The sequence below is a fragment of the Eulemur rufifrons genome, chromosome 16 (genome assembly GCF_041146395.1).
Source record: "Eulemur rufifrons isolate Redbay chromosome 16, OSU_ERuf_1, whole genome shotgun sequence".
Classification (NCBI taxonomy): domain Eukaryota; kingdom Metazoa; phylum Chordata; class Mammalia; order Primates; family Lemuridae; genus Eulemur; species Eulemur rufifrons.
Genome location: NC_090998.1, coordinates 4,461,100 through 4,473,254, shown reverse-complemented (window position 1 = coordinate 4,473,254; position 12,155 = coordinate 4,461,100). Strand labels below are relative to the sequence as shown.

At 38.7% G+C, this 12,155-nt stretch overlaps 1 protein-coding gene across 1 annotated transcript; it reads left to right on the top strand.

The window, feature by feature from the left end:
* Window positions 1–888: 888 nt before the first annotated feature.
* Window positions 889–7,422, top strand: LOC138396771 (translation machinery-associated protein 7-like). Its single transcript, XM_069490427.1, has 2 exons — window positions 889–919; window positions 7,241–7,422. The coding sequence occupies exons 1-2, from the start codon at window positions 889–891 to the stop codon at window positions 7,420–7,422; spliced, it is 213 nt and encodes a 70-aa protein (XP_069346528.1).
* The last annotated feature ends 4,733 nt before the right edge of the window (window positions 7,423–12,155 follow it).

Sequence of the window (12,155 nt, the reverse complement as noted above, 5' to 3'; positions counted from 1 at the left end):
AGAGTTCCCGGTTGGCACAGGAACATGCTGCTTGCAGTCCTGGCGCTGAGGACACTGGCCAGAGGGCCACCACTGTTGAACTGAAAGGGCGGCCTCACTGCTGCAAAATGTGGCTGGGCTAACTGCATGCTGACCTGCTTGCCGCTGCATGGAAAAACAGAAAACTGGAGGAAACAGAAAAAAGCCCCTCTTTCTCTTCCAGCCTTGCACTGTTCCTTCCATACTCCTTACTGTCAAAACCTAACATTAAGCCAGTTGGCAGAGGAGAAATATTGCCTGTAGAGTCCAGCTCCAGTATTAAAAAGCAGAATGAAGAAATTGGGTTTGGGGCTGAAAAACAATAAATTAATAACTGGTATAGATGGAAGCTACATGTTTCATTCCAAGGATAGAAAGAAGCCCCAAACATCATTACACAAAAGGAAGACAGATTGACTAAGAGAGGCATTTGCACCTAACAAACTGAAGGTTTGAAGAAGCACATCTCTTGGAGTAGAGCAGTCTGCCACCAAGGTATTGGATAAGCAAGACAAGGTGTTATAAAGCCTATTGTGAAAAAATATGCAGAAGGCTGAAAGGTTTTCAATTGAGAAAATGCCAGCACAGTGTTAATACAGCAGAGAAATTTGGCCTATAAGAAATTGAGTAAGAAAAAAAAAAAAAAACCCAAACAACAAACCATGAAAGGATAGGTCAACCTTTAGGGAGCCTCCTTAGTTATTACTTCCAAAAGGAATGTGATAAACATTTACTATGCAAATAACATTTGCTTCCTGGACTCCTGATATTTCTGGAGAGTCTAAGACATGTTTGTAGAGGCAACGGCACAGATTTGACGGACTGTGAATACCCTCCTCACTGCCAGAAAGGAACAAGTTTAAAAGGGTGATGAATAGAGACAGATCTCTCAACGTGAAGAGTAAGTCAGGTGTGGGTCTGTTACCTTCAGTTGTGAATGGTAACTATTCTGTACAGTCAGCAGTTACTTCTTTTTCCTCAGAACCCTGACTTTCCTTCTTCCATATTAGCTTCTCTCATTGCAAAATTTCCTTTCTGATTTGTTCTCTAGACAATCATGTCTGTCCTGCAAACTGCTGACTCTCAGCCTTGCCGTGCAAATTGAACACATCACTCTTTGGGATGCCTCTGTTGTCAAGGTTAGTCCAAGGGGCATTCTTCTGTATTGGAAGCACGCTTCACCCTCCTGCCCACCCGAGCAGTGGTGTCTCTTAGTATTTATGGAACACCTACCCCTCCCACCCTATACCTGGTTAGCATTGGTCGAGTCAAGCCTCAAACTATGCCATAGGCATGAAAATAACTCCTACCTATAGCCCATAGCTTTGCATTCATCCTCTTCTTTAAATTTGAGATCAGAGCTACATCTTACTCCTTTTTCAAGTATCTTAGCGTGCTTTAGAGATTTTTGTATTTCTAGTAGTTCCTTGAGAGGAAATATAGTACAATGGCTTAAAAGCTTGGGCCAGCCAGACTTCCTGGATTCAAATCTTAGCTCAAACATTTACCAGGTATATGAATTCAGGTGAGATTTTTAACTTGTATATGCCTAGTTTCCTCATCTATAAATGAGCCTCATAATAATAGTATCTATTTCAATGGGCTATTATGAGAATTAATGTACACATAAGAGATTTAGAATAGGATCAATTGCTTTGGTAATTGCCCTCCTGCACCAAAGAATTAGGAGACGTTGGGCAACAGGCAGTACAGGATGGTGATCCCTGAAGGAAGAGAAGCAAGCGAGGTGAGCCCGATCATTGCCTCAGCTTACTGACAAGGCAGCTTATAGGCTGCAGTGCAGGGCAAGTGAATCCAAAGGGAGTCCAGCAGTCTCGTTAAGTTGAGGAGACAGATATGGGAGTTTAGGGAGGCTAAGGCAGCTGGAATCTGCAGTTCAGGGTGTTGAAGAGGAGGCAGCTGCCCAAAGTAGAAGCTCCAGACAATTCCAGAGGGATTTCCTCAAGTCTTTGGCTAAGTGCAGACCTGCATTTCTGTGGAGCAAAACTCCACAAGGCTGAGGAAATAATCATCAGAAATAAATAGGCCAAGAAATTCCAGGGCTCACATAAGACTGGGAATAGTTCCCATTCCACAAACCACAATGGAAAAAGACTCATAATGCATAGAGCATTGGACAAAGTTTTTTGAAGGATCATGCCTTTATAGTGGATGTTTGCTATAGACCCACTTTATCAAGCTTAAAAGAAAGCCTCTAGAAGAATAAGCATACCTGTTAGTAACTTAACCATATATCAAGACAAAATGCAGCATTCTTTAAAGGAATACAACAAAATCCAGCACTCAACATTATACAATTCACAATGTTTGCCATACAATAAGAAATTACCAGACATCCAAAGGGGCAGGAAAATATAATCCATAAACAGGAGAAAATAAATCAATAGAAATAGATTTTTAAAATGAAAAAGATGATAGAATTATCAGATAAAGACCATAGAACTACAATTATGAAGCTGCTAAAGCATGTAAAGAAAAATATGAACATAAGAGAGAAATGCAATATATAGCAAAGGCCCAAATAGAACTTCTAGAGATGAAAAATATAATCTCTGAAGTGAAAAATACACTGAATAGGATTAATTGCAGATTGGAAATGGAAGAAGAAAAAAATAGTGAATGTAGAGCCATAGAAATAGAAACTACCCACATTGAAACATACAGAAAAAAAAAAAAACATAACAAAAAGAAGAACAGAGAGCCTCAGTGAACTGTGGGACAATAGTTTAAATGTGCATAATTAGCATTCAAAAAAGAAAAAAGGGAAGAAAAAATATTTGAAGAAATAACAATCAAAACCTTTCTGCAATAAATTCACAGACCCAAGAATCTCAACAAACCCCAATCAGTGTAAACATAAGGAAAGCTGAACCATGGCACACCATACCAAATTTCTGAAAATAGGCGGGGCACGGTGGCTCACGCCTGTAATCCTAGCACTCTGAGAGGCCAAGGCAGGAGGATTGCTTGATCTCAGGAGTTCGAGACCAGCCTGAGCAAGAGCAAGACCCCGTCTCTACAAAAAATAGAAAAATTAACCAGGCATCGTGGAGCATGCTTGCAGTCCCAGCTACTCAGAAGGCTGAGGAGAGAGGATCGCTTGAACCCAGAGATTTCAGTGAGCTTTCATGATGCCACTGCACTCTACCCAGGGCAACAGAGTTGTGTAGGATGATTAAGTTCTAGAGATCTACTGTACAACACTGTACCTATAGTTAATAAAACTGTACTGTATATTTACAAATTTGTTGAGAGCGTAGATCTTATGTTAAGTGTTCTTACCTAAATTAAAGAAAAAGGAAAAATGAAGTAAAAATAAAGCTTTTTTTTGGATGATTAAAAGCCAAAAGAACAAATTGCCAGCAGACATGTACTAAAAGTAATCTTAAATAAAGTTATTCAGGCAAAAGGCAAGTGATAGCAAGTGGAAATTTGAATCTATAAAAAGAAGTGAAGAATGCTGAAGATGGAAAATTGTGTGTGTTAATATAAAAGATATCTTTTCTCGTATTATAAGATTTCTTGTAAAGGTTATTTACTGTCTAAAGCAAAAATAAAAGCAATGTGTCATGAAGTTTTTAAAATATGCAGTAGTAAAATTTATGAAAAAAATAACATGGAGGAAGGAAGGGGTGAGTGGAAGTATAATGGTATGTTTCTTTCACTACAGATGAAGAGGAATAATATGTGAAAGTAGATTGTGAAAAATTAAAGATAGATATTCCACACCCTGGAGCAACTCCTTAAAAAAGAGAGAGGAATAGTTAATAATCCAATAACGGAAATAAATTGGAATTATGAAAATTATTCAGTTAACTCAAAAGAAGGCTAGAAAAGAGTTAAAAGGTAACAAAGAATATATGGGACAAATTGAAGCTGGTGGCAAGATGGCAAATTTAAACTAAAAATAAATTAAGAAAGCTGGAGTGACTGTATTAATAATAGACAATGTAGGTTTAAGAAACAGAAATGTTATCAGAGACAGAGAGGGACATTCTATAGTGATAAAAGGGTGAATTCTTCAAGAAGGCAAAACAATGCTAGATGTACATGCACCTGTTAAGAAAGATTCAAAATACATGAAGCAATATCTGATAGAACTAAAAGGAGAAAGAAGCAAATACACAATTGAGTTGAAAATGTCCACACTCCTCTCTCAAGAACTGATGAAACAAGCAGAAAATAACCATATGGCTATAGAAGACTCAAAGAACACTATCAACCAGTATGATCTCATTGAGATTTATAGAACATTCCACCCAGCAAGAGCATAGTACACATTCTATTGAAGTCCACATGGAACATTCACCAAGATAGACCATCCACTGGACTATAAAATTAGTTGCAATAAATTTAAAATAACTGAAATCATACAGAGTATGTTTTTTTGGCCCCAACAGAAATAATAACATGAATATATCAGGAAAATCCCCAAATAGTTGAAAATTAACACATTTCTGAATATCCCATGGCCAAAAGGAAATAAAAAACAAATTATAAAATATTTTGAACAGAATGAAAATGAAAATGCACACATTAAAATTTGTGAGATGCAAACTGGGTGCAGCGGCATGTGCCTGTAGTCCCAGATACTTGGGAGGCTGAAATTGGGGGATTGCTTGAGCCCAGGAGTTCTATGTAGTTCAGCCTGGGCAGCATAGTGAGATCTATCTCCAAAAAAGAAAAAAAAATTCTGAGATGCAGCTAAAATAGTGATTAGAGAAAAATTTACTGACTTGAATGATCATATTAAAAGATAAAAACGATTCAAAGTTAATAATCTTATTTTCCATCTTATAGAAGTATTAAAAGGAGAGCAAATTAAACCTGAAGCAAACAGAAGGAAGGAAACAATAAAAGTAGAAGTATAAACCAATGACACAGAAAGCAGAAAAGTGATAAATAAAAATCAATGAAACTGTGAGCAGATTCACTAAAGAAATCAATAAAATTAGCCATGCATGGTGGCTCACACCTGTAATCCCAGCACTTTTGGAGGCCAAGGCAGGGGGATCGCTTGAGGCCAGGAGTTTGAGACCAGCCTGGGCAAGAGTGAGACCCAATATCTACAAAAAAATAGAAAAATTAGTTGGGTATAGTGGCACGTGCCTGTAGTTTCAGACTCGGGAGGCTGAGGCAGGAGGATCGCTTGAGCCCAGGAGTTTGAGGTTGCATTGAGCTATGATGATGCCACTGCACTCGAGCCAGGGTGACAGAGAGAGAACCTATCTCAAAAAAAAAAAAAAAAAAGAAAGAAAAAATGAGTAAATAGATAAACTGAAAAACCCTGTATCTATTTTAAATTTTGAATCTGTAATTTAAAACTTGCCAACAAACTTCAGACCCAGATGACTTCATTGGTGAATTGTATCAAATATTCAGGGAAGGCCAGGCACGGAGGCTCTCGCTTGTAATCCTAGCACTCTGGGAGGCTGAGGAGGGAGGATTCCTTTGAGCTCAGGAGTTCGAGAACAGCCTGAACAAGAGCGAGACCCCGTCTCTACTAAAAGTAGAAAGAAATTAGCCAGACAACTAAAAATAGAAAAAATTAGCCGGGCATGGTGGCGCATGCCTGTAGTCCCAGCTACCCGGGAGGCTGAGGCAAGAGGATTGCTTGAGCCCAGGAGTTTGAGGTTGCTGTGAGCTAGGCTGACGCCATGGCACTCTAGCCCAGGTGACAGAGTGAGACTCTGTCTCAAAAAAAAAAAAAAAAAAGACAAATATTCAGGGAAGAAATAATATCAATTTCACACAATTGCTTTTAAAAAGAGGAACACCTTCTAACTCATTTTATAAATCCAGTATTATCCAAACCAAACCAGATAAAGTTGTAATAACTTTAGAAAGTTGATAGAAACTATCATTGGTATAAGTTACCAATGTCCCTTATGATCATAAATGCAAAAACTCTTGACAAAATATTAACAAATTAAACACAGTAATATATAAAAATAAACATGACAAAGAAGAGTGTACCCCAGGAATGCAATATTAATTTAAACTTTGAAAATCAAGCAATGTAATTCACCACACTAATAGACAAAAAGACAAACTATATGATCATCTCAATAGATGAAGGAAAAGGATTAGAGAAAATTCAAAACTCATTCATAATAAAAACTCTCAAGAAACTTGGAATAGAGTGGAATTTCCTCAAACTAATGAATGGTAAGTATGATGTTAGCTGCTGGTTTCTCACGTGAGAACAACTGTATGCATCCTCCTTACGATTGGAACCAAAGCAAAAAATGTCTGTTCTCTCCACTTCTGCTCAACATTATACTGTAGGTTCTTGAAAATGCAGTAAATGAAGAAAAGGAAATAAAAGAAAGGGCAAGGAAGAAGTAAATTGCAAAGGAAGATGTAAAAAGATCTTTATTTACAGTCAACATGATCCTGTATGTAGAAAATCTTAAAGAATCTACGAAAAAGTGAAAGAACTATTAATAGAGTTTAACAAGATCGAACAATAGAAAGACAATACACAAAAAATTGATCATATTTCTATATATCAGCAATGAATAACTGAAAATTAGAATAACACACAATATCACTTACAATAGTGTTAATGTGAACTACTTAGGAATAAGTTTACCAAGACATAAGTTTAGACCTTTACACTAAAAACTAAATGCTTATGAATCAGAAGACTCAATACTGTTAAGATGTCAGTTGTCCTCAAATTGTTCTGTAGATTCACACACTATCAAGCTGATTCTTAAATTTATATGGAAACTCAAAGTTCTTAGAACAGCCAAGACAATTTTGAGAAAGAAAATAAAATTTAGATGGGTGGGCTTACACCGCCTGATTTCAAGACATTAAAGACTACAGTAATCAAGACAGTATGATATTGGAATAAAGACAGACAAGAAAATCCAGAACAGACTCATGCATATATGATTGATTGATTTTTGTCAAAGCTGCCAACTCAATGGGAGAAATGATAGTCTTTTAAACAAGTAGTGCTGGAACAATTGGGTGGCCATATGGGAAAACAATGAACTTCAATCTTTATGTCACAACATTCATGAAAATAACTCACAATAGATTATATACCTAAATGTGGAGCTAAAATTGTAAAACTCTAGAAGAAAGCTTGGGAGAAAACTTTTGTATCTTTGGGTTAGGCAAAGTTTCCATAGATAGGATACAAAAAGCAGCACAAACCAAAAGTGCTGATGAGGTTTCTGGTGGCAAGACCTGGGGAAGGGCAGCAGCACCACGTTCGGCAGTGAAGGTGGCAAGAAGAAGCCCCTGAAACAGCCCAAGAAGCAGGCCAAGGAGATGGACAAGGAAGATGAGTTCAAGCAGAAACAAAAAGAAGAGCAGAAGAAACTCGAGGCCTCAGGGAAGGACACTGGACCACAGGTGGAATTTTAAGAAAACTGCCAAAAAGTAAGCTGTTCCCTGTGCCTGAGGCAATGGCGACCCTTGATTCCTGTTCAAGCTTCTGTATTCCCTGCCATAACATCTTTTGCAACCTATAACTAAAATGAAGTATTGTCTTAGAGCCTATTGTACATTTAAGAATAAACTCTTGTTAAAAAAAAAAAAAAGTCATTCAGTGGCTCATCATCTCTAGCTGTTGTCACTCAGCCATTCCTACCTTAGCTGTGAATTAAAGTAAAACCAGCCCAGAAAGAAAAATACTGATGGATTAAACTTCAATGAAATTAAAATCTTTTGCCTTCAAAAGACAGTATCGAGAAAATAAAAAGGCAATGTATAGCCTTGGTGAAAATATTTGCAAAACATGTATCTGATATAGGACTTGTATCCAGAATATTAAAAGGACTCTTAAAACTCAGTAAGAAGAAAAATCTCCTAATTTTTTTTAAAAGTGCAAAAGATTTAAACAGACGCTTACCAAAGAAAATATGTGAATGACAAACAAGCACATGAAAAGATGCTCAACATCATTCAGTTAGTAGGAAAATGCAAATTAAAGCCACAGTGAGATACCATTACATACCCACTGGCATGGCCAAAAGTAAAAAGACAGACGATACCAAGTGTTGACAATGATACATACGGAGCAACTGGAACTTTCATACATTGCTGATGGGAATGCAAAAAATGACATAGCCACTTTAGAAAACAGTTTGGCAATTTCTCATAAAGTTCTTTATGACCCAGCAATCCTGCTCTTACATATTTACTCAACAGAAATAAAAACATATGTCTACACAATAACTTATACATGAATTTTCTTAGCAGCTTTATTTATAATAGCCCTAAACTGGAAACAACCCAGAGATGCCCACCAATTAATTAATTAATAGATAAACAAACAGATATATTCATTCATTGGGGTACTACTCATTCACTGGCATACTACTGATTGTGCAACAACATGGAAGAATTCAGAAATATACTAAGTAGAAGCCGACACAAAGTGTGATTCCATTTATATGAAATTCTAGAAAGGGCAAAACTATCATGATAAAAAGCATATGAGTAGTGTCTAGAGACATGGTTCAGAGAAGGGATTGATTGAAGGGGCACAAGAGACTTCTGGGGGTCATGGAAATCTTCCATCTTGCTTGTGGCCGTGGTTACAGGGTGTATACATTCACCAAAACTTATCAAACTTCACTCTAAAATGCAAAATGGATAAATGATGGAATATCTTCAGCAACATAAAGGTACAAACTACTGATATGCATGATAATGTGAATAAATCTCACAGACATCTCAAGTGAAAGCAGCCAGATACAAAAATATATATTACATTATTCTGTTTATTAAAGAAGGCAAATAGGCAAATAATCATCCACGATGAAAAAAATCAGAGCTATGCTTGCGTCTAAAGCACAGGCTGGGCCGGGAGCGGCGGCTCACGCCTGTAATCCTAGCACTCTGGGAGGCCGAAGTGGGTGGATCACTCAAGGTCAGGAATTTGAGACCAGCCTGAGCAAGAGTGAGACCCCGTCTGTACTAAAAATAGAAAGAAATTATCTGGCCAACTAAAAATATATATGGAAAAAATTAGCCGGGCATGGTGGCACATGCCTGTAGTCCCAGCACTCGGGAGGCTGAGGCAGTAGGATCGCTTAAGCTCAGGAGTTTGAAGTTGCTGTGAGCTAGGCTGACGCCACGGCACTCACTCCAGCCTGGGCAACAGAGTGAGACTCTGTCTCAAAAAAAAGCACAGGCTGGGGAGTTTTGACTGGGAAGAGACCTGGGGTAGCCTTCCAGGATGGGGGTAGGTAACATTCTGTACTTTGATTGCAGTGTGAGTTGTGCAGTTATATGCGTCTGCCAAGACTCATTGAACTGTACGCTCAAGATCTGTGAGTTTCATTGTGAGTAAATTGTATCTCAATCAATTTTTCTTTAAAACTAAAAAAATGCTTTCATATGCATTATTTCATTGTTCTTCACAACTACCTGAGAGAGAGAAACGCAGCAAAACCTCTCCATTTCGCATTTCAGAAATCCAATGTTCAAACCAATTATATGACTTGCCTGGGATCACACAGCTGGGATAGGAATTCAGTCTTTGCACTCCTGTTCCACTCTTCTTTCTATTCAATGTGCGGTGTAGTGGTTTCAGCTGAGCCATGGAACACATGTAGGTTGGTCTTTCATAAATAAGCAAATGGAACGTGATGCTCCATCGCCAAACCAAACCATATGTTTTCTGAAACCCTGGGACCCAAATAAAGATATCCTCTGCAGTGATCTCTCATGTGGGCACAGCACAGTGTTTAAACTGCAATCCACATCCATCATTTTATCCACCCTTTGTCAAATTTTAAAAGAAAACCACTCAAACAATAACAGATAGCAATTGTGGTTGACAACTTACGGTTAATCAGCAGAGTTGTAGATTGCTGCTGTTGTCCACGTGGGTTTGCTGTGAGGCACAGACAGATGTGGAGCTGATTTGTCTGAGACACCCGTGACCCATTACTGCAAGAGCGTCCGTGCACTCGGGCCTTCTTCCTGTCTCGTAGGTGTTTCTCCTACAAGTGCTGTCAGGATGGAAGCAACTGATTTCTTCAAACAGAGAAGCATCATTTTTATCACTAATATGCTATGATACAAAGGAGTTAGAACCTCCCAGTAAGTTCACAAGATCCAATTATATGATGTCATAAGTATTAAAGGGCTTTACTGTCAAAGGGGAAGAGTAATTTTTAAATTCAGAGATCATATCACTCAATGGGTGATCACTCAATGTCCAGATTTGCCCATAAATCACTTGAGAAATATCTTTTATTGTGAATTGATTTCTAGATATTGTTATTATCATTTGACTTCTTAAAAAGGTTACTGTGGTGTAGGTAAGTTACAACTTTGCCTGGTCAGTGGTTTATATTTCTGGAAAACTTCGGATTCATGAGTCCATTCCTACATCTTTCTACCTCTAGATGGGGATCTTCTCATTTCATCCCAGATTTCAGTGTTTCCAAAAATACCAGGGAAGAAGATGGCATGGATGCTAATCGCCATGCATTCTACCTTTTGTGAGGGTTCTTACACAAATAGTCCTTCCTTCCTTGCATCCTTCCTTCCTTCCTTCATATGTCACTGAGCACCTACTATGTGACAAATCCTGCTCCTAAAGTTACAACTAATAACAGAAACAGATGTGTACTCAAAAAATCATAACAGTTTTAAAGTGCTATGATAAAAGGCAATGAAAATGAACCTTTAAAGTTAACTTAGGCCTAGATCATGAAGGGGCTTGTAGACTGTGCAAAGGAGTTAGACTGTCTTGAGAGGGCAGTAGACAACTTCAGAGTGTTTTAAGCAGTGTGGCTTCATTCTCAGAGCTGGGTGTTAGCGACATCCCTCTGGCCTTCACGTAAAGGATGGATTAGAGTTGGGAAGACGAGAGCCTCCTGTGCTGGCTCTCCCTCATTCTCCTGACCTCTAACTATTGGGATGCCTCAAGAGCCCATCCTGGGCCTTCTCTCCCTTTCTTTTCTCCTTCCTTCTCTAGCTATACCCCGTTGCACTGCTGTGGCAGGTGATCTTACCTGGTCTGTCTGTTTTAAATAGGATCTTTTGAGTGATCCCAACTTTATATCTCCCAGAGCTCTTCCATGACCCATAGCATCCTATAACTGAAAGCCTTCTCAGCCTCCACTTGGATGTCTAAATCCTGATCTTTCCCTTGTCTGTCCCAGCATAGTGAATGTCACCACCATCCGTCCAGTTAGTTCCCCAAACCACTCTCTGTGAGACATCTTCCTGTTCCTTCATGCCCCGCACCGATCCATCACGTCTGGTCTATCTCTAAAATACATCCTGGACCCCTCTACTTCCCTCCAGCTCCTCCACCATCACCGCAGCCCAAGCCGCCATCCTCTCTCATTTGCACTACTGCAGTAGCTTCCTAACTGTGCTCCCTGCTTTCCTTTTGACCACACACGAGTCAGACTGATTTCTTAAAAACATAAGTCAAATCACATCACTCCCCTGCTTCCAACCCATCAGTTAGTACCCATGGCACTTATAAAATGTTCCCAACTCCAATCTGAGGGCCAAAAGGCTATTCCATCCTCCTTAGAATGTGTCTGTTCTGATACAATCAAAGAAAATGCTGGAAAGTGAATATTATAATTTAACTATTTGATCAAGATTTTGCTTTTCCCCCCTCATTTTTCTAATACAAAGTTGTTTGGCTTTAAAACATTTAAAACCTCCTGAACCACTTGACTTTTTCGGATCCTTAACATACTCTGAGCTCAGGTAGCGAAGTTTACTGAATCAAAGCAATAGGGAGTTTCAGAGGTAGATGGGCTTCAGAGGGCATTTGGTTCAGCTGAGGAAAAAAATGCCCAAATTAAATCTAGCTTGCCAAGTGGCTGAACTGGGAAAAGAACTCAAGGAATATTTAGTTAAGCAAGTCCACTGAGCGGCACTGAATTTGAACTCCAGCTTCTGATGGCCGTGGCAAAAGTCTTCAGAACACAGTGACGTGTTTGTGCTGTTCTCCTTTGTCCCACACATTAGTTCAGTTGATGTTTCTGACTGTCACAGACAGCACCAAACCTCATCCTTTTCCAGTGCAGGGCTGTTCCAGCTGCTGCCTTTGGATTTCTGGAGAAGTAACTGCCTTTAGCAAAATGTGTGTTTTGTTTTTTTCATGACACTGTTAG

Excerpts from the sequence above, each read along its gene's own strand:
- LOC138396771 (XM_069490427.1), top strand. The coding sequence starts at position 889 with ATGAATAGAGACAGATCTCTCAACGTGAAGA. Across the intron at positions 920-7,240 it reads CAGATCTCTCAACGTGAAGA|ACCTGGGGAAGGGCAGCAGC; the intron begins GTAAGTCAGGTG and ends TCTGGTGGCAAG.